Below are 24,615 nucleotides of genomic sequence, written 5' to 3' on the forward strand. Positions count from 1 at the left end.
CAATCAACTCAGTCATCTCTCTTTTCTGTAAGTCTTATAAGCCAAAAGCACCATATATACCTGTAAATACTATCTAACAAGTATATAATACCTTCTGATGGTTCTTAAACTTGAATTATTATTTAATTGCCCCAAATTACTTTTATGTATTAACTTCCCAAATACATATCTTCAAAGGCAAATATCGTATGCTCTTATGTTCTACTTCTTCGTATATTCCAGATATTCTAGCTAAATGTCTTACATTAAATGAATTGTTCATGATATCATTTTTAAATATCCCTTCATAGGGAATGAGTATATAAAGTTAATAACCATAAAAATGAGGCTCTCAAACACAGGCCCCCTCTCCCTTGACAAAAATTAAGCCAGGATACAAGATCACAGAATCAAGTAGATTTTGTTGTTTATATGTAAATTACCAATTGAAGTGGATACTTTCAGCTATTGTTTCCCCCATCTCATTAAGAAATGTCTACTATATTTTTAGGAAAAACCTAAGGAATATCAAATCATTAGGTGCCAAATCACACATAATTATCATGTAAGAGTATTAACTGGTACAAAAGATCACTCACTATACACTACTCTCTTATCTATGGCTCCAGAAAGATAGCTACTTGCATTTATTGTAATGCAGTGAAAATCAGTACCCAGAAGGCTCACACATAATTACAGCTTTTCAACTGGGCAATGCGTATTATTCACTAATACGTCAAAAAGAAACAAAGTTCTCTTGATGCTTAAGACTAGCAGGCTTACTGGAAAAAGTTTAAAATCAATACATCATTCTTTTTTTTTTTTAAGATTTTATTTATTTATTTGAGAGAGAGAGAATGAAAGACAGAGAGCATGAGAGGGAGGAGGGTCAGAGGGAGAAGCAGACTCCCTGCCGAGCAGGGAGCCCGATGCGGGACTCGATCCCGGGACTCCAGGATCATGACCTGAGCCGAAGGCAGTCGCTTAACCAACTGAGCCACCCAGGCGCCCCTTCAATACATCATTCTTAAGATCATATTAATTGTGCGTATAAGCTAGTAGATTCCAGGAAGTATGAATTTTTCCTAATACCAATAAAACTTTATTTGGAAAGGAGCTATGCATAGGCAAATTTACAATCTTAAAATTGACAAATATTTATTTAAGCACATTTCAGAAATATGGATAAATTCCTTTACTGGACCACTGAAAATGAAAAAAGAGGCTTCTCCACAGCCAGTTTGGGGTGACTTATTTAGAAGAAAAAAGGGAAGAAAACTCTAGAATGAAATAAATGATACTGTTCTACCTAGGTGGACCCTGGCCAGAACAAGTATGTGTCTTCCTTGTCAATTTATAGACTGATGCTACCAAGAGGACTAGATTTCATTTAATTCATCTAGGTGTAGTTTTAGAAAATGGCATCCATTAGACATGCATGGCATACGTAATTTTACTTGGAAAATTCCCTACATTTTTCTTTTCTTCATTAACCAGTCAATTGTTTCTGGATGTTTACCTCCAAATAACAGAAGAAAACTGCCCACGATATAACTAGAGGCACAAATATTTGATGTGAGAGAAACATAAGCCCCAAATGTTCAGCTTTTGGCTTTCAAAACAGGGACATCTGATAAGGATGGTAACCTTAGGAACCTTCATTTTTGATACTCCTTTACACTCATGTTAAAGGTCAGACTTTCAATATGGATTCTGCTACTTTTGTTTTTTCTACTATAGGCAAAAAATTTTCCTGGACCGTTGGGTTATCTACATAACTGGTTTGAGTGTGTTTATTTTCTTCCACTATAATGTTTCACAATTTTACATAGTTTTAAAAATTAATAATCTTCCATCAAATTTTCCTTTAATCTTTTATTTTTATGTGAGAGACAGGAAAAGACAAAACCAAGAGCAGGGAGTACTGAGGATAAGTTATGCCTATAAGAAGGGTGGCTAGCTAAATGTCTTTGTAATCAGGCAGTATGAGTGGTAAATCAGGGAATGACTCCAGTATTACACAGAAGAGGTCAGTCCATATGCGATTTTTCTTAAGCCAGAGGAGCCAGAATGGCAGAAGCAGAATTATAACCTTTGGCAGGGAAGAGAAAAAACTTGAAAAATGAACGTCTATATTCATGTCTTCCAGAGGTACAACCCTGGCCTTGTAGGACTTGCAAGGTTCATGGCAGGTTGTACTTCCTCCATGTTTAGAGATTTAGTTCTACATACATGGTCTTAGCACCCACAAGCCAGTATTTCTATTCTGCTCTTTTTGTGCACTTAAAAATATCCTGAGGTAAGCTCAAGACCTGCTTGCTCTCTGGCTGTCCAAGTCACCTCAAGAATGAATTAATGTTTTTGTTAGTGCTCTGGTCACAAAGTCGCATGGTTTTGGGGGGTCTACCCCAAAACTGTTTTCCCATGAGCTCTGTTAGTTTTAGAATGCAATTTTGCAAATCCTGAGATTTTTCAAGAACGTATATATCATGTTACTACAGAAAAACCTATACTCTAAGCCTTAGTTTCTTTCTCTGAAATTACTGTTGTAGAAATCAAACACGATGATGCCTATTCAACCCAGTGGTGGCCCAAAATAATAGGATTCTTAAAGCAGCTTCATAACTTCTACCTTAATATTCCCATAAAAACAAGGATGGATTTAAGAATGGGCTTTTAGTAAACACCAACTTAAATTATGTTTCCCAGACCTGTGTCTAGGGTGTCTCTTCCTTTAAAAGTAAACAGAATTATTTTCAATCAGCTTTTAGGAGAAAAGGACCCAACACACTCCTGTTCTGGTAAACCTCTCCCACTACCAGACAGGTTCCACTTGGGCAGCAAATTTAGATATGGTGTAACTTCCCACTATCCTAAAAAACAGATGTTATACCAAATGCAAGAACTAAAACGTACAAATTTTCCTGAATACATAATGTCAGAAAATGAAATTTAAAACGTACATACCCATATATGCTGCCCAATGAATAGCCCGTCTATCTTTCTTGTCAAAAGCATTAATATTGGCACCTCTAGACAAGAGTAGTTTGACCATCTGTAATAAAAATAAACAGTTTCATCAAAATTCAGAAGTAGAACTATTCATGAATATCCCTTATGATGACTACTCATCTCAATCTCTCTGGCACTGAATTTCTGCATTTGTAGAAAGGAAGGAGCTAGACTAAACCCTGAAGACCCTTCAATGTAATTTAATAAATAATAGGACAAAATATGAAAAAAGGATTCACAATGGGTGTTATTGAAGTGGGTATCAGTATCTTTTAAAGATGCTACCTTGTGTCCTGATATTTTATGAACAATGAAATACAAATCTGGAAGGTCTAAAGGTGGAATATTTAACAACAGGTTTATTTCTTTTAATAGCCCAAGGTGTTTTTAAAATGCAAAGTGCATTCTTATCCCAGAAATGTCTTAAATTTAATTCAAACACAAATATACTATCCATAATATGATTAGATCTGAAGGTCACTGCACACAGTCTGCTTACCTCATAATGTATCAAGAACAGTATTTCTAGTCCGTCTAACCATATTTACAATAGTTTCCCCATGGGAAAGGGCACTCCATGTTTCAAAAAAGGGACACATCTGTGACCTTAATTGCAGTGAAGGCAAGGATTCTTGATGTTGCAGAGAAACAGTGAAAACAACACTGTAGCCACTAGCTCTCAGCCATGGAATCTTGGGAATGTCACTTTACCTCTTTGAGTTTCTGTGTCTGCAACAAAAATGAAGGACTGGACAAGCTGTCCTCAAGGTTCTTGTAACTCTGTGTTTTCTTCTTTCCTAAGCCTTCTATATACACAAAAATCTCACTCTTTGCCACGACAACATCTAACATTAGGCAATGCTTGTTGTATAAAATAACTAAATATTAATTTTCTTAATTTTTTTTCTTTTGATGATCTGTTACCAAAGAATTTTTGACTAAATGTTGATAATAAACTATAAGAAAATCTTTTCCAAACCCTGCCTTCCTTTGTTACTATCTTTCTGGGAGCACTATGAAACTGCTCTTTCTGGATTATTTTTTCCACAACAACAGAACATACTTTTCACATTGTGTATAGCTGGCAGTGTTCTCCTTTGTCTCCCCAGGTTGACCACGAAATTCAAGTCCATGGGTTGTATTTGATAAGTAAACTTCTAAATTTGAGAAATTTATATCATGAATTTTATCATGAAAAGAAGTCTGAGAAGTTGCTAAAGGCAGAATTAGACAAAAACAAACAAGAAAGTGTTCTTAATAATTGGGGTGGGGAGTGGCAGGATGAAAGGAGAGAGAATCACTGTCTAATTGAACACCACCTACCTCACCATGTCCACTAAAAGCTGCATGATGTAATGCAGTCCTCCCCGCTCGATCAGACACGTTTACATTACTCAGAAGAGGTACCAAAGCTTCAGCGCACTTTACAGCTTTATTAGCAGCAGCTATGTGTAAAGGGGTTTGCCAATTTTTGTCTCGAGCATTAACATCTGCAGAATGCTTCAAAAGTATCTGCACTGCTTCCTGAAACATACATGATAAAGGTTACAAAAGACAAATGAGTTAACAGTTTTATTTTTTTTTTAAAGATTTTATTTATTTGTCAGAGAGAGAGAGAGAGAGAGCACAAGAAAGGAGAGTGGCAGGCCGAGGGAGAAGCAGGCTCCCCGCTGAGCAAGGAGCCCAATATGGGAATCGATCTCAGGACCCTGGGATCATGACCTGAGCTGAAGGCAGACGCTTAACTGACTGAGCCACCCAGGTGCCTCAAGTTAACAGTTTTAGAAACTGTATATATATTAAGGAACTAGTATTTCCTGAGGAAATAAAAAGTCTGGTAGAACCTGCTACAAATGAGTAGGAATTTACCCAAAAAACAAAATATTTTGGAGTAAAGGCAGTACTACTCAGAGCCATTATGAGATGCACTGAGATAAAACATTCCCTTTTTCTGTCCTCCTATTAAAGGCATAACAAGATCAAAATGTGCGAGAACAAATACTGACAAATATTCTTTAAAAACATTAATTACAGGGGCGCCTGGGTGGGTCAGTCGGTTAAATGTCCAACTCTTGATTTTTGACTCAGGTCATGATCTCAGGGTTGGGAGATGGAGCCCCATGTCAGTCTCTGCGCTCAGCAGGGTGTCTGCTTGAGGATTCTTTCTCTCTCTCCCCCCCTCGGACCCTCCCCCTGCCCACACTCTCTCTCTAAACACAAACAAACAAACAAAATTCATTACTTCTCTTGTTTTTCTAGATAACAAGATACAATTAATTTGTACTTTCAACAGTTTTAAGGAATAGATTGTTTTGCAATTAAATATATAAAAATTTAAAGCATACTATTAGTATACATTATATTTTACAAATGGAAAAATCACTAGTATCTAGTTTATTAGAGACAGAGAGAAAGAGAGAGAGACAGAGGAAAAGATGCTGTACTGCTAACTGGTAAAGCTGATGTTAACAAGGCAATTTAAAAGCTTAGTATCCAAAGGAATTTGTCTCCCAGAAGATGAGGAAAACTTCACATATATAAATTGGACTCATGGCTAGATACTAAGGACTCCAGTATGCTATCTACATTAAGCAATACAGTCAGAACTAAACCTAGCGAAAATTTCTCCTTGCAGTGATAATCCTCTCTTTGGCAGATGAATGATGAAGTACACATGAAAAGGACCAGAATCAGAACTAAACCTAGTAACACTGACCTTTGGTTTTCTTTCTTTCCTTTTTCTTTTATTTATTTTTAAGATTTTTATTTATTTGAGATACAGAGAGAGCATGTGTGAGCTAGCAGGAGGAGGGGTAAAGGGAGAGGGGGACAGAATCCTCAAGCAGACTCCCTGCTGAGCGTGGAGCCTGACATGGGGCTCCCTCTCCCAACCCTGAGATCATGACCTGAGCTGAAACCAAGAGATGGGCCCTTAACCAACTGAGCCACCCAGGCACCCCAGTGACCCTTGATTTTCTTAAAACAAACAAACACCATGAAAAGTGTTCAAAAGCATCACCATGAAAAGTGTTCAAAAGCATCAAGCAATTATCAATATGTAAAGTAGCAAGGAAGACTAAACAAAATACTACTATCTGTGATTCACACATAGTTTTTTAAGCCTTTCAAATAAAAGGTAATCAGAACTGAGAAAGACCGTAAGTATTTAACAAGACTGACAAAAGACGAGAGATGCCCAGTAATCTATCAATCTGCTAAGGAAGTCAGCCAGCAAAGATATAAATGGAGACCTACCCTAGACCCCACAATTCTACTCTAGTTATCTGCCCAGGAGAAACTTAAAAAGACCCACCCACCCAAGAATATCCACAGTAGCTCTATTCGTTAAGAGCCAAAAAGCAGATATGCAAACTGTTGTACATAATACAGTGAAATACTCCTCAGCAATAAAAGGAATAAACAATGTACACAATATGGAGGATTCTCAAAAATATTAAGTTGAACAAAAAATTCAAGACATAAGTACGTAGTGTATGATTCCATTTTTATAAAGTTCTGGAATAAGCAAAATTATTCGATGGTGTAAGAAATCAGAACGGTGGTTGCCTCTGGGGACAAGGAAGACTGACTGGAAAGGGACATGAGGTAACTTGCTGGAGCAATGGAAATCTTCCATATCTTGATTGGGAAAAAGGTTACATGGGTGGTTACATGGATGGATACATGTATCAAAACTCAAGCCTACACACAATATCTTTGCATTTACTGTAAATTATACTTCAATTAAAAAAAAGGGAGTATGGAGAAAAGGATACAGAAGGGAAGTGGTACAAACACACCATCAGGATTCTCCATCTCAAGAAGGGCATATTGTGACCTGGGGTATAAAATAAACACTATACTGGAAAATGTTAGCTGGTGTGCTGATGGATATACTAGAAAATAATTAAAAACAAAATGAAGAATTTATAATTGGATAAATCAGGCAAACATGGCATACTAAAGATGCCAGGCTTGCCTTATTCATTCCCACTCTGGAATTCACAGTGCATACATTAAGTATTCTGAAAAGTCTGGAGAATACTTATGTTCCATTAGCAAGAAGTAGAAAAATCAAAACTATTGTTTCACTGAAAAGCAAAAAAAAAATCCAGTTAATGGTAGGTAAGGGAAGTAAGATGGAACCTAAGAAAGGTTATAAACACAGTTACTAAGATCCTAGAATCAATAGAGAGCAAAGTTTGAACCATGGGTTCACTGCTATGGACCAAATTGTGTTTTCCCACCATTCATATGTTGAAGCCCTAAACTCCCAGTGAACTGTATTTGGAGATAGGGTCTTTAGGAAATAATTAAAGTTAAATGAGATGAAAGAGAGGCAACCTAATCTGATAAGACTGGCAGCTTTTTAAGAAGAGGAAAAGAAAGATACCCCCTTTCTCTTTACCATGTGAAGAAACAGTGAGAAGTAGCAGTTTGCAACCCCAGAAGAGAGCCTTCATCAGAAATGGACTCTGCTAGATCTTGATCTAGGACTTCTAGCTTCCAGACTATGAGAAAATAAATTTCTGTTGTTTAAGCCAGCCAGTCTATAATATTTTGTTATGGCAACCCAAACTAACTAATATATCCACCATTTACCACTCAGAACAGTATGTCAGATCACAATAGCAGTGATCTTTAAAAATTCAGAAAAAACAAATATACAGATGGGAGACATTAAACCAAATAGGCGAATTCCTCCCTCCCTCACTTCCTCTTTCTTTCTCTCTCTTTTTAGAGAGAGCACACAAGAGTGGCGGGGTGGGGAGATGGAGAGGGAAGAAGAGAATCTTAAGCAGGCTCCACACCCAATGTGGAGCCTGACCTAGGGCTCGATTTCACAACCCTGAGATCATGACTTGAGCGGAAATCAAGAGTCAGACACCTAACAGACTGAGCCAACCAGGTGCCCCTAAACAGACAAATTTCTGGAAATCACAAATCAATGAGCCTGATGTCATAACCTAATAAAATTCTAGATCATATTATCAGCACATTATAAGCATTCAGAAAATGATATAGGGATAATAAAGGGTATACATGGTTTTACTAATGGCAAGTAATTACCATAGTAACCTCAAGCGCAATTTTTCCATTATTAGATGCTAAGTATATGTAAGAAATGCTGCACATGTGCCTTGACTTTGAAAAAACAGCTAAGAAAATATCCTACGACACTCATCTTAATAAGATTATGAAATATGGGGTGATGACAAAAGGTTAAATAATTTTTTTTTTTTAAAGATTTTATTTATTTATTTGACAGAGACAGAGATAGCGAGAGCAGGAACACAAGCAGCGGGAGTGGGAGAGGGAGAGCAGGCTTCCCGCCGAGGAGGGAACCTGATGTGGGACTCGATCCCAGGACCCTGGGATCATGACCTGAGCCAAAGGCAGACGCTTAACGACTGAGCCACCCAGGCGCCCAAAAGGTTAAATAATTTTATCTAAGGAGTATTTATTCATAGCTTGGGGTCAATCTAGAAGAGTCTGTACAGCACTAGCTGTCTGTGGTTCTGCCTTTTTAGCAATTCTTACCATTGATTTGAAGTCAGGCACAGGAAAAAGAAGGGCTAATACATTTGTAAATAAACTTTAATAGCTGGATGGGCTATTAATATCTCATGTGATAATAATATAAACTCAGTGTCTCGACAGAACTAAAATGTAATTCCTAGAGGTAAGTTAAAAAAAAAGTAAATGTATATCTTCCAGAGGATCTAGCAGTGTAATGTGGCTTCTTAAAAAAACAAGCAAAGAAAAACCAAAACACACACACACACACAAAGTCCTAATACTCAGAAATCAATTTATTCAGAAGAATACTCCGCATTTACAGAGAGCTGAGCTGTACACTCCACTAGAAGAGTGGAAATCACAAATCTCTGGTGATGAAACAAGTCAGCCAGCCAATATGATGAAGTGTGTGGAAGTCATGTCACTGAGGGAGAGTGGAGGAGCTCAGGATATATAACCAGAAGCAGCCTTTCTCAGCCTAGGTACAGTGAGGGAATTAGACCTAAGGTATCCTTTCTGGGATGAATTAACTTCTCTACTATGCTCTACAATGGTGTTAGCTTCTAAAGGCCTTGGAGGATTGAGAAAACAGTCACTCTGATCACCCTGTGTAGGGTTTACTTCTCTCATGGTATCTCAAAAACATAAACCAAAACTACCTAAAATTTTGTCTTTTCCATACCCTTATGTGGCTATATTTTCTTATTAAATGAAATTAAGTACAACTCTCTTTTGCTCTGAGGATGTAATAGAAAAAATTAAAAGAACATGGGGAAACTGATAATCTTGACTAGGTTTCCTGCAAAAGAGTAATACTACACAGCCCAGTAATTTTTAGGCTGAAAGCAGACTTAAGAAACTTCTTAAGATCACTGCTTTCTAACCTACAGCTCAGGCTAAGTACACATTTTAGAAAATCAGCTGTCAAGATTTTGGGAAGAACCTGCCATCTTCCTCTAACATTATTTTCTTTAAGAATTTTTTGTCTGTTTCACAATCTCTACAAATATACAAAGTGTTCCTTCTTATGACTTAATTTGGCAAAACACCAATTTTAATAATCACATTCCCAAGAGTCATACTAAAAAATGGTTAGGTCTAACGCATTAATAGGTTCCAAAGACAGTAATGTTTATCTTCCTTAACTGCCCTTGTTTACAGAAACTCTTTACAAGAGGGCTAACCACAAAATATTCCCATGGAATTTCAGAGTTCAAAGTATTTTGGTTAATGTCTTAGTTTCATGATAATCCCCAGATCTGCCTAAGATCACACAGCTAGTGTAGCCAGTTTCTCCAGATCCAGCTTCCACATTTCAACAGCTAGAGCACACCACGGACCCAGATCTAAGGTAAGATGTGGCTCCAGCACACCACCCACTGTTCCCTCCCTCCTCCTTCCAAGTAGGAAGCTACAGCTAACACTGCCTGTCACATCGCAGGGGTTGAAATCCTTCCCAGCCACTCTGCCCCTACTTCTCTTCACTGGTTGTGGGTTCAAGACATTCACAATGAGTGAATACATAGAAATACATACAAAGAATGAAGAGACAAGAGTTCTTTGGGCACAATGCTTTTTTAAAATGCACCTAATACATTTTAGAAAGAGAGTAAGATGACAGAAAAAAGAGGGTCCAGGTTTTCATTCCATCTCTGCTACTCAAAAGTCGAGTGGTTTATGGCAAATCATTAACTACAACTCCCTCAAAATATCTATCCTACAAGGGTGTCATGAGGACTGGAAGATATGAAAAACATAAAAATGAATGTTCTCCAAAAATGTCAGTTATCTTGAAGAACAAATCATATACAGGGTTATAAATAAGAAGAAACTGTTCTTCCCCATAAGACACCTAACATTTTAGGTTGTATATTTAGAACTGGTAAAATGTGAGATCACATCATGTTTTTGAAGTTAATTTCAGTGTTTAACTAAATAATATTTCAATGAACTGTTACATACTGCTGAGATTATTATTTCTTGATCATGGTCAGCACAACCTTTGCAGCATGTCCAGGAGAGAAAAGACTGAGGAGGATTTTATAGGTATAGAAAATAATCTCTCTTGTAGGGCATATATAAGGAGGGTTTTCTACTCTCTGCACTTCAGACTCTCCAAGAGAACTTTGTCACAAAAGAGAAATGGAACAGTTAACTTGGTCTGTACAAATTCTAAAGTAAATTAACCAGTCTAGGTATTTTCAGTTGCTTTTTCCTTCTTTTGAAAACACAGAATTTGAATATAGGCTCACAGGCAAGCCTGCTTAATGCTTTTATATACAATATATTTACTAAAAGAAATTTCATACCTCACTACAAGATGCAACTGCTCTGTGTAAAGGTGTCAACCATTTGCTGTCTTTGGCATTAACTCTAGCTCCTGCAACAAGAAGAAAAAAATAAATTGAAATATTTTGCATAAAATATTTTAAATAAATTTCCTGAATTAGTTATATATAGTCCAAATTGGATAAGTAACAATTGAAAAAGTAGTACTTTATTTTTTATACTTTCTGCTCATAAATTACTACTAAGTTACAAAACAAAACTATCCAATAAGGTATCAGCTCTTTTTATTAAAAATAAAAGAAACATCATTTTATATATAGGCTAGAAAAGCACCTTTATACAGAGCATATTAAAGTAAAAATAAGGTCCCACTTCAGAATGTGTCTTAAAAAACTCAAATAAATAAGAATATTCCTATGTAAAATGCAGACCGTTACAAAGTCATTACTTTTCTTTATTAATGAATGTATCGTGTTATAAAGCAATATAATACCAAAATATTTCTCCAATGAGGATTAAAAGTACTTTAGTACTATAAAGTTGTTGTGTAAAATGGATACAGTGACTATAGACTTAGGAAAAATTTGAGAAAGAAAGAAATGAACAAACCCATATGTCTTTCTGGGTTATACCTAAAGGTTTAAAGAATTTTTAAAAAATCAACTACATACAGTTATTTAAAAATCATTGAGTCAATGGACAAAAATTACCCTTAACAGAATATAAATGCATTTAGTAAGACAAAATGTATTATGTAATCTGGCGGGGGGCGGGGAGGAAGCATCTATTGCCTACATAAAATCCACTGATTTGGTACCTAAACCCCAAACAGAAGCAGCAACCAAACTGTAGGGTTAGTGTATATTGAAGTAGAAAGAAACAGCCCTGGCTCTCAGAAGTATAGAGAAACTGGTGAAGGGTCTTACACTATAAGCAACCCTAGATTTATATCCAGGATCACAACTAGCTGGTGTGAAGGGTCTTTAGATATCTAGCCCAACCTCCTCATTTTCTAGATGATTAAACATAGGTACAGAGAATAGCTTAACATCAAAGTCCAGTATGGTAGAACCAAGGCTAGAATTCAGATGTCCTAATGTTTGCATTCCATGTTTTGAGTGGAGGTTCCAGGGAATATTCCAGGGAATAATCAAGTGCAGTGACTCTAAGTCACAGCTCTAACAACTACTAGCTATGGGTTCCTAACTAGTTGTGTGATCCCTCTGAACAAAAGTTTCTTCATCTATAGAGCAGATCTCCTAATGCCTTGTTACAAAGGTTAACATAATAAACATACAACACAGATGTGTTAAAAGTAGATTTAAAAGTCCTGAACATGAGAGAAAAATGATATGAAATGCAGGTGTATAAAATCATTCACAAATGTAGCAGTTGAAATTCTGAGAGTAACTGAACTCCTGAGCAGTGACAGTGAGGACACTGGAAGAATTAAGAACCAATATGAGAGCTTTCATGATTGCTCAATTAGGCTTTGGGAGAAAGAAAGGGACTCAGCAGAATAAAGAAACAGCTAGAGAGAGTGGTATATTTATGTAGTAAATGTAAACAAATATCTGCTAGGCTCTTGGGAGACCAAGATGGTTAAAACATAGACTGTGAGACCACAATAAAGTCAGCATTTGTTCTGGGTAAAAGGTAGAATGTAGATCCTGCAAATAGTTGAAATCCATATGGGTTAGAAGGCTGGAGTCCTCAGAGATGATAAAGGGACAATACAGAAGCTAGGCTCTGGCTGTTTCATTCTCCCATTTCCTCCCTTGGAACTTCAAAGGTTCTCCATAATACTTGTACCTCTTTCTACAATGTTTATGTGCATAGTAGAAGGGCAAATCCTGGCATTAAGGCCTGAAAGGTAGTGATTCACTCAGAAATAGTACTTTGGATAGACAAAGGTAGAAAAGAATGAGGCCTGATAATAGGTCTTCAGCAAATGGGAAGGGTTATTAAGTCTGATTCCAGGTGTTAATTAACAAGGAAATGGAATGTGGATGTCACAAAAAAATGAGAAGAATCTCTATGCGCTCATAAAGATCTGAGAAATAAAAACTGAAAAAAGCAGTGAGAACTGGATGAGTAATGTTCTTTAATTTTATGTAGAAAATGGAAGAGGTAAGTATAAATATCTTTATTCATATTTGCATTATATGCATAAGGAAACCCTGAAAGAACACTAAGACATTAATAACAGTGGTTGCCTATGCATTTGTGTAGGTGGTGAGGTACAATGAGAATTGGGTAATAGGGGACTGGGATAGAAAGGCAACTTCACTGTATACCACATACCTTTAAATATACATATTTTAAATAAAATTGAAATACTACTTATTAAAAAAAGAAAGAAATGTATTTAAGAAGGAATAAAAGGAGTGGCCATAAAAAATTCCAAGAATTTGCCTTTAAGTGCAAAGAAAAAAATTGGAAAGTGACTAGGTAGACAGTAAAGACAGCTTTGTCTTTCTTTTGAACATGGGTTATTAGATACATGGTTAAAGAAAGAAAAGCTAATTTTGATGCCCATTTGGCAGCCTAAAGTAAAAGAACCTGCTGGTTTCATTCTTCCATTTTAAGTTATGATAATTAATTAATAGTCTTTCTTTCTCTTCACTTTTTTTTTTTTAAAGATTTTATTTATTTATTTGACAGAGAGAGACACAGCGAGAGAGGGAACACAAGCAGGGGGAGTGGGAGAGGGAGAAGCAGGCTCCCCGCAGAGCAGGGAGCCCGATGCGGGACTCGATTCCAGGACCCTGGGATCATGACCTGAGCTGAAGGCAGTCGCTTAACCAACTGAGCCACCCAGGCGCCCTCTTTCTCTTCACTTTTAATAACAAAATTTAATAACAAATTCAAAGTTAATTTATCAAAAACCATGAGTGACTACAACAAAGAATCCACTAATGGTTTACTGAGGATACAAAATACTACTAGTTGGTACTAATGTAACAGACGATGTGATTAAAAAAAAAAATGGCTTGTCCTTTTTAGATTTTAAAGATACTTATCCCCAGGAAGATCAGCACCATAGGATTCTAGACATCTGATCATAATCTTTCCAGAAGGCACTCATCTTATCTTTTGTTAAATCACACAGCACTAATCACATGTTTTAATTCCTTGTAAATTAAAGGTCAAGTACACAAGAAATGGTTGATCTATTTCTAAGGACACCAACAGAACAAATATCTCCCCTGCCCACATCCATTAATTAGTAATCACTTTACATATTAACAAATATGGCATAGCAATGTACATTACAAGAGTGGCAGCCGGCTATAAAATGAAAAATGGAGTAAGAGCAACAAACATGGAGGCACACTTCAGATGTCCAGGCTTCCAGAGCTCATCTCATGTGAATTCTGAAGGTAACCAGACTTTTGTTCTACACAGACAGCTCCAGAATTAGCTGTATATTCATAAACACAAGCTACAAAGTCATTCCAGTAATGAAAAAGGTATTTCCAGAGTAAAATTTACCAGTCTAATAGCTGAAAACCAGCAACAAAGGCTAACAATGAAGATGGAGAAAGGGAAAAAAAAAAATCATACCGACTTGAAACATAAAAGTCTTTGAACAGAGAAAATCAAATGTTAATAGCTCTCGTGGAAACATCACATACTCTATACATGGCAGAGTATAATATTTGTAGTTTATAAGGATGATCTTAAGTCACCAAGATTAATTTCTTTACTGTTTCCTAATCATTAAAAATGAAGAGAATATAAGATAGCAGCCCCATCCCAATTATTGAAGTTAGATTACTGGGAGACCCTCAGGTAAAGAGGAAGCACTGCTGAGAAACTGAAGACAATTAAGATAGCAATTTAAGGATGATATACTGATAACTACTGCAAACCAATACTTCCAGAAAACCTCTCAAGTGCTAGGAGCACATCTCAGTAAATCCAAGATAGTTATGCCCAATTGTGTATCAAATACTTTCTTTACTAGTCTCCCCCCCACAAATCCATGTATAAGGGAAATCCATGAGCTTTCCCTTAAGATGATAAATAAGCAGCCAGCACGTATGCCACTTCAAATATCTGAATTTAGATTCATCTTCCAGAGTAGAGATGTGATTAAGATTTCTGAAATGTTAAAAGCAAAAAGAACAAAAAACAAGCAAAAAACAACTGCAGGGTAACCCAAACAGGTTGTATCCATTTGATATCACCATTAGATTATATAGAAAAATTCAGATAACCAGCTTCCTCTCACCCAGTCTTTTCATTTAATGATTCGTACATATAAAAATGTACTGTCAGTTTTTGAAAGAAAAAATTAAGATTTCCAGAATTAGGTCAATGTCTAGCTCATCTGAAGATAAACAAGAAAATAATTTAAAAAAATAAAAAATCTGGGGCACACGAGTGGCAGTCAGTTAAGCATCTGACTCTTGGTTTCAGCTCAGGTAGTGATCTCAGGGTTGTGAGATCAAGCCCTGTGTCCAGCTCCATGCTCAGTGCAGAGTCTGCTTAAAACTCACTCTCTCTAAAATAAATAAATAAATAATCTGATTTACTTACATCAGTCTATTCTGGGCTCTAGACAACCATGCAGCTGAAGAGAAGTCTGGACTTGTGAGGAGACAGGCAGTAGTGGAAGGAGCCCAGGAGCAGGACCTATGATCTAATAATGGCTCTGTAACAGCATGCTGTGTGAGCTGGGGCTGTTCCCCAGAGCCTAGACCTTCATGTTGTTAATCATAATCTCTGCCTCCTATGCCTTGTGTGTGTATATGGGGAAGTGGGGGCAGAGGGCGAGGGAGGATGGGCCCCAGGTTGAAACAACACAGGGAGCTCCTGTTCCTGCAAAATGGGTTTCAGGAGTCAGGAACTCAAATCAGGAGCATCTCATTTAACTCTAGGTCTCAACTCATCTGTTTTCTCCTTAATCTAATGAATCAACAAGATCTGCCAATTCTTTGAGTTTTGAAACTAAGTTATCAGTAAAACAACTGTTGTGCCAAGTGATCTGTATGATCCATTTCCTATTAGAACATTCCATCCTATTTTGAAATAGGTACCCAGAATAAATTATTTCATACTTATTAAATACCTTGCCCTACATTAACATTAAGTAGATAAGGTAGCATCTTTTCTAATCTATACCAGGGTGTCTTCAATTACAGTCCACAGACTGCCAGCCATCTATTTTGTAAATAAAGTTTTAGTGCAATACAGCTACACCTATTCACTGAAAGTGTTAACTATGTAGCCTTCACTTATAGAGGTAGAATTAGGTAGTTGCCAGATGTCTGTCCGGCTCTTTACATAAAATGTCTTTTGACCTCTAATCTAGGCTAAGTACTTGATAGTAGATACTATTAAAATTATTTCTATTTCCACAGGTGTTTATAATAATTATAAGCAGTCCCCCTAATAATTTTCTAAAACTTCTCCTTGCAGAGAATAGTTCTCTTCTCTACTCCTAAGCCTCAGAGGAGACAGTCCATGTCCAGTGAACTGAACTAGGAGCCAAATACTTTCATTACTCTTCTCAAACTAGAAATAATGCTTTCCTTTGGCTGCCTACCAAAAGTAATGACAAAAGCTTCAGATTCTGTTTTCAGGCTGGGAGTGGAATAAGCAAAAAGCAACTACATTTCCACTTTTCCACCTGCAAGGGGGGGTGGGGGGGCAGGTGGGCAGGTGGACAGCTGCTGCTGCTTTGTATCATTTAAGATGGTGTTATGGACACCAGATACTGTGGGTTGAACTGTCCCCCCAACACCCTTCCCAAATTCATATGCTGCAGTCCTAAACCTTAGCACCTCAGAATGCGATCTTATTTGGAAATAGGGTCTTTACAGAGGTAGGTAATTAAGTTAAAATGAGGTAATTAAGGTCGGCCCTAATCCAATATGACTGATATCCTTACAAGCAGAAGAAATTTAGACACAGACAAGTACAGATGAAAGACACAAAAAGGTGATCATCCACAAGCCAAGGAGAGAGGCCTAGAACAGATCCTTCCCTCACAGCCCTCAGAAGGAGTTGATGCTGCAACACCTTGATCTCACACTTCTAACCTCTAGAATTGTGAAAAAATAAATTTCTGTTGTTTAAGTCACTCAACTTGTGGTACTTTGTTATGGTTGTCCTAGCAAACAAATATACCAGCACTGAAGGTTTTCAAGGGTCACATACTTTAGGTTTAATTCCTAATACATAACGTTCGTATTTCCTTTCTGAGGGCTATTATTTTCTAAAACAGACTGATAAATGAATTTTTGACTAATGCCTTACACAACACAGTCATTTAACCACTTAACCACATACAGGAAATAGTCTGAGGTATGCTAAACCTATGGTTTTAAATACAAACATTCAATGAATAGCTCCCATAAAAGTATCTATACTTATGTAGCCGGAAAATTCAGTCTTTAAAACAGAAGTTCTTCAATAAAAGTAATTGTCTACCCAAATTTTGCTGGCGGGGGGGCTGGCAGCAGGGTGGGAGGGGAGTGTAGAGAGGAGCAAGAGACTATAGTAGAGTAACTTTTGGCCAGTTATTAAATCTCTACATGCCTTAGTTTCCCTATGCATAATAATACCTTCACAGAGTTAAGAGTGAAAAAGTAAATTTAGCATAGTATTTGAGATACAGTAAACACGATTTCCTTTTATTATTTTACCCCAATCAATAATTGTGAAATTAATTACACTAGATTCTAGTGTGACTATAGACTCTATGGAAGGATTCACTTGTTTGATTAGATATGTCACAAATGATACCTCTCATCCAAAAATCCTGGAGCTGCATCATACGTAAACACATCATTTTCAATGAATTTAGTCCTGGACTGCAGGTTAAAGAGAGTGAGTAGTTTTACTCTTAAAAAGAAAAAACTTCACCAAAATATCAAAGAAAATGTGAAGAAATACCATCCTCAATACAAGAAAACAGCTGTAACTGCAAACCAAACTATGAAAATTTCTACCAAATACAGTGAAATCTATACTAAAACGAGGAAGGATACCCAATCAAGTGAAGCTTCTTCAGATTCTGGGAAGGTTACTGAGTCTTCTAAAAGAATATTTTTGTGTGCATGTCTATCTGTCCCTTTTTCTCTGCTGTGTCCTAGAATCCCTTTCTAACAATATCTTAGATGATCTAGAGCTATAGATCCATAGAACTCTAACTTTATAATATAGAAGAACAAAGTGGGGTAGTGCTAAAGGAAGAACCAACCATGAATCTTTACTATTTTTGACTCAGCTGAAGATGGAGTGAAAGGGCCAAATACCAGCAGATCATTACCTAAGACTCTGTGATGTAAGGAGCTGCCAAGTGCCCCAACTACATATAGTACACCAAGAACTAAAAGAAACTACTCTCCTAGACTGAGAGAAAACCCATTTAGTTTGAGAGCTACTGGAACAGACAAACCTAATAATGCTCACTTTTTGCCCCTCCCTACTCTATTCATTACCAAATAACTATTCTGGAGAGAAGCAAATTCTTCAAAGATAGGTAAGGATCCAGCACAGGATAAGAAGAAAAATATATGGGAGCAGAGTAAACTGAGTAAAATACAGTTAATAGGTATTTCTGAAAGAAATTATCCCAGGAAAGGAGAGGATGAATTTGCAAACTACTCTCTATACACAAATTCAGAGAGAGTAAGCGCTGAGGAGAGATCTCAAAGAGTTTGAAGATAGAGGCAAGATAATGCAAAGAGACGAGAGCTGGCAGAGATCAGGAAAGAAAAAAAGGAAAATAAAACAATTACAGATAAAAGCCTAGAAATAACAAAAAGCAGAATAAACACAATTTAAAACACAGCTAAGAATCTGAACCACAACCAGAGCGAATCTTTAAAAACCCAAGTCAGACCATGTCATGCCACTCAAAACTCGCCTTTGGTTTTACACGTCACTTTAAGGACCAAAACAAGTCTTTGCGAAAGCCTACAACGCCACACATGATCTGGAACCTTGCCACCTCCTCTATTTCATCTCTTACTGTCCTTTCACTTGCCTCCAAACATGCTACCACTTCATGGTGTTTGTTCTTATTCTCTCAGTTTCCTCCAAATACCTGCCTGGTGTGCAAGGCTTGCTTCCTCACATTCTTCAGTTATCTGCTCAAATGTTATATATCACTGAACCCTTTTCTGATAATCTAATATAAAACAGCAACTGATCCCCACCCAACATATATTCCTTAAATTTTCCCATAGCAATTATCACCACAAGACAAGCTATGTATATTAACTTGTTACTATCTCCCCCACCAAAACATAAACTCCACGAAGGCTGGGACTTCCATCTATTTTATTCATTGCTTCACCCACAGCACCTAGAATAGTGCCTGATACAGAGACATGCTCATTAAATATTTGATAAATGAATGAAGGACAGGCATAAGGCAATAACCAAAACTAAATGGAAGAGACAAAACCACAATTCAGAGAAAAGTTCACAGAAAAATATATGGTAGAAAAATTTACTGACAGAAAAACATGGAAATAAAATATTCAAAGGTTTAATGTAAAATATACATGAAATAAAAATCTAAATTTCAGAACTAAAAATGCACACTCACATTATGTCCCAGCAAAAATAATCAATAGATTTAGCCTAAGTTAGTACCGAATTTTAGGGATAAAGAATTGAATCCTATGGCATCCAGGCAGAAAAGAAGTGACCATGGTGGTAGAGGGTATGGGGGGGACAGAAATGGTAAGGAGAGAAGAGCCTAATCCAAGACTCCCACTCAATGCTAGAAGACACTGGAGTAACATCTATAAAGTTGAGAGGAAAGAGTGTGAATCAAGAATTTTATAACTAGCCAATCTACCCTTCAGTTAAATAAAAAAGGCAACAATATCCAACAAATAAGAATATGACATCCATGAGCTCTTACTAAATATTTTTTTTTTAAGATTTTATTTATTTATTTGAGAGAGAGAATGAGAGAGAGAGAGCATGAGAGGGGGAGGGTCAGAGGGAGAAGCAGACTCCCTGCCGAGCAGGGAGCCAGACGTGGGACTCGATCCCAGGACTCCAGGATCATGACCTGAGCTGAAGGCAGTCGCTTAACCAACTGAGCCACCCAGGCGCCCAAGCTCTTACTAAATATTAAAACAAAACCCAACCCTCCAAAAACTTGATGATGATGTCTATTCAACCAAGAGATAAATAAAAATAAAAAACTTGGAGCTAGAGAACTATGAATAAGGACTGGGGTATGTGTGAAAACAGTGGGATTTCCGATTACAAAATAGAATGTAAAGTCATAATTTTTAAGAATGAAAACGCAAGACTGGAACAAATTAGAGAACATGGTTTCCTAATTTCTCATCGTAGGAAGTCAGAAAACAATCAAAACCTGAAACATGAACATGGAAGGACATGACTATAGACTGATGTCAACCTTTTTATCTTCTTCGTTTTCCATTTTAGAGAAATATTGTAGCAACAGATAACCTTGCCATCGATACCAAAGTAGTTTTTATAATACAAAATTACAGTATTTATTGTGTTTTTATTGAAGCATATCATGATTTTGGTATAATGCAAATGTTCAATGGAGATTATTTCATATTGCTTAATTTTCTTAAGATGACACCAGTTAAGGTTAACCTAATCACTACTGTAAAATGTCACTAATAATTAATATAAAAGGCAGGAGCAATCTACCCTGAACTTTCTACACTACCCGTTTTTGCTGCTAGCAAGAACAAATTAGCCTAATTTTGTTGCCTACTTTCCTCTCCATGTAATTTTCTCTTCTCGATCTAGAAACTCGATCAGGTCAAAAACCTAGATTAAGTTCTAATTTCTAACTAAACTTATTAAAACTTCATTCAATATGATTATAAGATTGGTGGTGGAGGCAGAATTTGAAATAAGTGTCTAACCTGGGCCTCAGCAACCACAGCATTCACACCAAATTTAAGCAGAACCCTCGAAGCACCACTACTCAAACTTAAAGTCTACTTTTATTAACTTAAAGTACACTGTTTGAAGACTACTGTTCTGAGTGATATTCTTTTTTTCACAGTTTTCCTGAGATATAATTGACGTAACACTGTATTAGTTTAAAATGTACAACATAATGATTTGATATATATACACTGTGAAAAATTTTAAGTTTAGTTAATATCCATCACGTCACATAGTTAAAAATTTTTTTGTGTGAAAAGAACTTTGATGATCTACTCTCCTAGTAACTCTCAAATATATAATATTGTTTACTATAGCTACCATGCTGCACATTACATCCCCAGAACTTACCTTATGAACTAGAACTCTGTTACCTTTTGACTGCCCTTACACATCTCCCCCTCTCCTGGCAACCACCAAGCTCTTCTGTTTTTAGGAGTTCAGTTTTTTCAGATTCCACATGTAAGTGAGATCATGCATTACTTATCTTTCTCTAACTTATTTCATTTAGCATAATGTTCTCAAGGTCCATCCATGTTGCTGGAAGACTGACAAGATATCTTTTTGATGGCTGAATAATATTTCATATTATATATATAAATAAGTACTTATATATATATAAATAACAACTTCTTTATCCATTCATTGACAGACACTTAGGTTGTTTCCATGTCTTGGCTATTGTGAATAATGCTACCACTAATATGGGAGTGCAGATATCTCTTCAAGATAGTGATTTCATTTCCTTTGGATACATACTCAGAATTGGAATTGCTGGATCCCATGGTAGTTCCATTTTTAATTTTTTGAGGAACTTTTTCCATGGTAGCTGTACCAATTTACATTCTTACCAAGAGTATACAAGGGTTCCCTTTTCTTCACATCCTCACCAATACTTTTTCTCTCTTGTATTTTTCATAAAAACCATTCTACCAAGTGTGAGGTGGTATCTCATTGTGATTTTGCTTTGCATTTCCCTGATGAATAGTGATGTTGAGCACCTTCATACACCTGTTGGCCATATGTATGTCTCCTTTGGAAATATGTCTCTTCAGTTCCTCTGCCCAAGTTTTAATTAGATTGATTGTTTCATTACTGATTTGTGAGAGTTTTCTATATTTTGGATATCAACCCCTTATCAGATATATGATTTGCAAATATTTTCTCCCATTCTGTAGGTTGCCTTTTCATTTTGTTGGTTTCTTTTGCTGTACTGAAGAAGCGTTTTAGTTCAATGCCGTCCTGCTTGTTATTTCTGCTTCTGGTGTCAAATGCAAAAAAAATCACTGTAAAGACTGATATCAAGGAGCTTATCCCCTATGATTTCTTCTAGGAATTTTATGGTTTCAGGTCTTACATTCAAGTCTTTAATCCATTCTGAGTTGATTTTTGTGTATGGTGTAAGGTAGTGATCTGGTTTCATTTTTGCATGTGACCGTTCAATGTTCCCAACACGAGTGATTGAAGAGACTGTCCTTAACCCATTGCCTATTTTTGGCTTTGTCACAAATTATCATATATAAATAGGTTTATTTCTGGGCTCTCTTTTTGTTCCATTGATATATGTGTCTGTTTTTATGCCAATATCATGCTGGTGTGATTACTACAGCTTTATGATATAGTTTGAAATCAGAAAATGTGATGTTTCTAGCCTTGTTCTTTTTCAAGATTATTTGGACTATTTGGGGTCTTTGTGGTTCCATACAGATTTCAGTACTGTTTTTTCTAATTCTGTTAAAATGCCACTGGAATTTTGATAAGGACTGCACTGAAACTGTAGATTGCTTTGGGTAGTACAGACATTTAACAATATTAATTCTTCCAATCCATGAGCATGGAATATCTTCCCATTTATTTTTATCTTCTTCAATTTCTTTCATTATGTCTTATTAGTTTTCAGTGTACAGATTTTTACCTGCTTGACTAAATTTGTTCCTAGCTATTTTAACTATTTTATTTTAACTGTTTTCTTAATCTCTCTTTCTGATAGTGCATTACCAATGCACAGAAAGAAATGTAACACATTTATGTATATCGATTCTGTATCCTGAAACTTTACTCAGTTTATTTATTAGTTCTAGCAGTTTTTTGGTGAAGTCTACAGTTTTCTATATATAATATGTCATCTATAAATAGAGACAGTTTCACTTCTTTTCAATTTGGATTGCCTCTAATTTCTTTTTCTTGCCTAATTGCTCTGGCTGGGACTTCTAGGGCTATGTTGAGTAAAAGTAATGAGAATGGTATCTATATCTTGCTCCTGATTGTAGCGAAAAAGTTTTCAGCTCTTCACCAATTGAGTATGATGACAGCTGTGGGCTTGTCATATATGGCTTTATCATACTGAGGTATGTTCCCTCTATGAGCACTTTGTTGAGTGTTTTTCTCATGAATGGATGCTGAATTTGTCAAATGTTTTTTCTGCATCTACTGAGATGATCATATAATTTTTATCCTTCATTTTGTTAATTGGTGCATATCACTGATTTGCAGATGTTGAACCATTCTTGCATCCCTACAGTAAATCCCACTTGAAAATGGTGTACGATCCTTTTAATGTACTGCTGAATTTGGTTTGCTAATAATGTGTTGAGGATTTCTGCATCTATGTTCATCAGGAATATTGGCCTATAATTTTCATTTCTTATAGTATCCTTGTCTGGTTTTGCTTTCAGGGCGATACTTGCCGCAGAAAAAAAGAAGTTTGGAAGTGTTCCATCCTCTTCTTTAAAATTTGGTAGAATTCACCAGTGAAGCCATCTGTCCTAACTTGTCTTTGTTGGGAGGTTTTTGATTACAGACTCTATCTTCTTACTAGTAATTGGTCTGTTCAGATTTCCTATTTCTTCATGATGCAATCTTCGTAGATTGTATGTTTCTACAAATTTATCCATTTTTGCTTGGTTGTCCAATTTGTTGGTTTATAACTATTCATTATCTCTTATGATCCTTTGTATTTCTGTGGTATCAGCTGGAATGTCTCCTGATATTCTTTAACTTGAGTACTCTCCTTTTTTCTTGATAAGTTTAAAGGTTTGTCTATTTTATTTTTTAAAAAATGAGCTCTTAGTTTCACTGATTTTTCTTTTTTTTTAAATTTCACTTATTTCTATTCTGATCTTTGTTATTTTCTTCTTTCTAGTAACTTTGGGCTTTTCTTTTTCTTGTTCCTTGAGGTGAAAAGCCAGGTTCAGTTCCTTCTTTTTTCTATTAATGCAGGCATTTATTGCTATGAACTTCTCTCTCAGAATTGCTTTTGCCACATCCCATTAAGTTTTAGGTACGTTGTATTTTCATTTTCATTTGTCAAGATATTTTTTGCTCTTTTATTTATTTTTCTGACCCACTGGTTGTTCAGTAATATTTAACCCCCACATATTTGTGAATTTTCAGCTTTACTCTTTTAATTTCTAGTTTCAGATCACTGTGGTTGAAAAGATGCTGAATGGGATTTCAACCTTAATTATGAAAAACTGTTTTGTGGCCTAACATGATCCTGGAGAATCTTACATGTATGCTTGAGAAGAATGTATATTCTGCTGCTTTTGGATAGAATGTCTGTAAACATCTGCTAAATCCACCTGCTCTAATGTGTACTTTAAGTCCAATGTGTTCTTATTTATTTACTATCTGGATAACCTTTCTGTTGTTGAAAATTCTTTGAATATAATTAGTTTTTTATTAGTTTGTTATTCTGGAAATCTATTTGTAATACTTAGAATTCATTAGCTAGCTTATACTTGTTGATTTCTAAGTTATCTACTATATCCTCCATAAAACTATTCTAATCAACTTCCAAAGAGTTAATGGGAATTTTAAATTGATATGAATAATTATTTTAAAAATTGTTAATTTTATACAAATCAGCATGAACCTTCAAATACATAAAATTATAGCAAATGT

General features: G+C 36.1%; 1 protein-coding gene across 12 annotated transcripts in view; it reads right to left on the reverse strand.

Annotated features, from left to right (window-relative positions):
• ANKRD28 (ankyrin repeat domain 28) overlaps nucleotides 1–24,615 on the reverse strand; it is a 200,861-nt gene that overhangs the window by 49,431 nt on the left and 126,815 nt on the right. For 6 of the 12 annotated variants that reach the window (XM_045903837.3, XM_054504424.2, XM_054504423.2 and 3 more), the window contains 3 exons: nucleotides 10,821–10,891; nucleotides 4,315–4,515; nucleotides 2,947–3,034 (listed from right to left, as the gene is read on the reverse strand). In XM_045903837.3, the coding sequence (XP_045759793.1) occupies nucleotides 2,947–3,034; nucleotides 4,315–4,515; nucleotides 10,821–10,891 (360 nt within the window). Of the gene's footprint in view, nucleotides 1–2,946; nucleotides 3,035–3,490; nucleotides 3,969–4,314; nucleotides 4,516–10,820; nucleotides 10,892–24,615 lie in introns of those variants that run through there. The other 6 variants (XM_045903839.3, XM_045903838.3, XM_054504425.2 and 3 more) reach the window with 2 other exon arrangements.

Source organism: Mirounga angustirostris, unplaced genomic scaffold, assembly GCF_029215605.1.
Source record: "Mirounga angustirostris isolate CCGP_5_RB_7025 unplaced genomic scaffold, mMirAng1.0.hap1 SCAF_1, whole genome shotgun sequence".
Taxonomy (NCBI): Eukaryota; Metazoa; Chordata; class Mammalia; order Carnivora; family Phocidae; genus Mirounga; species Mirounga angustirostris.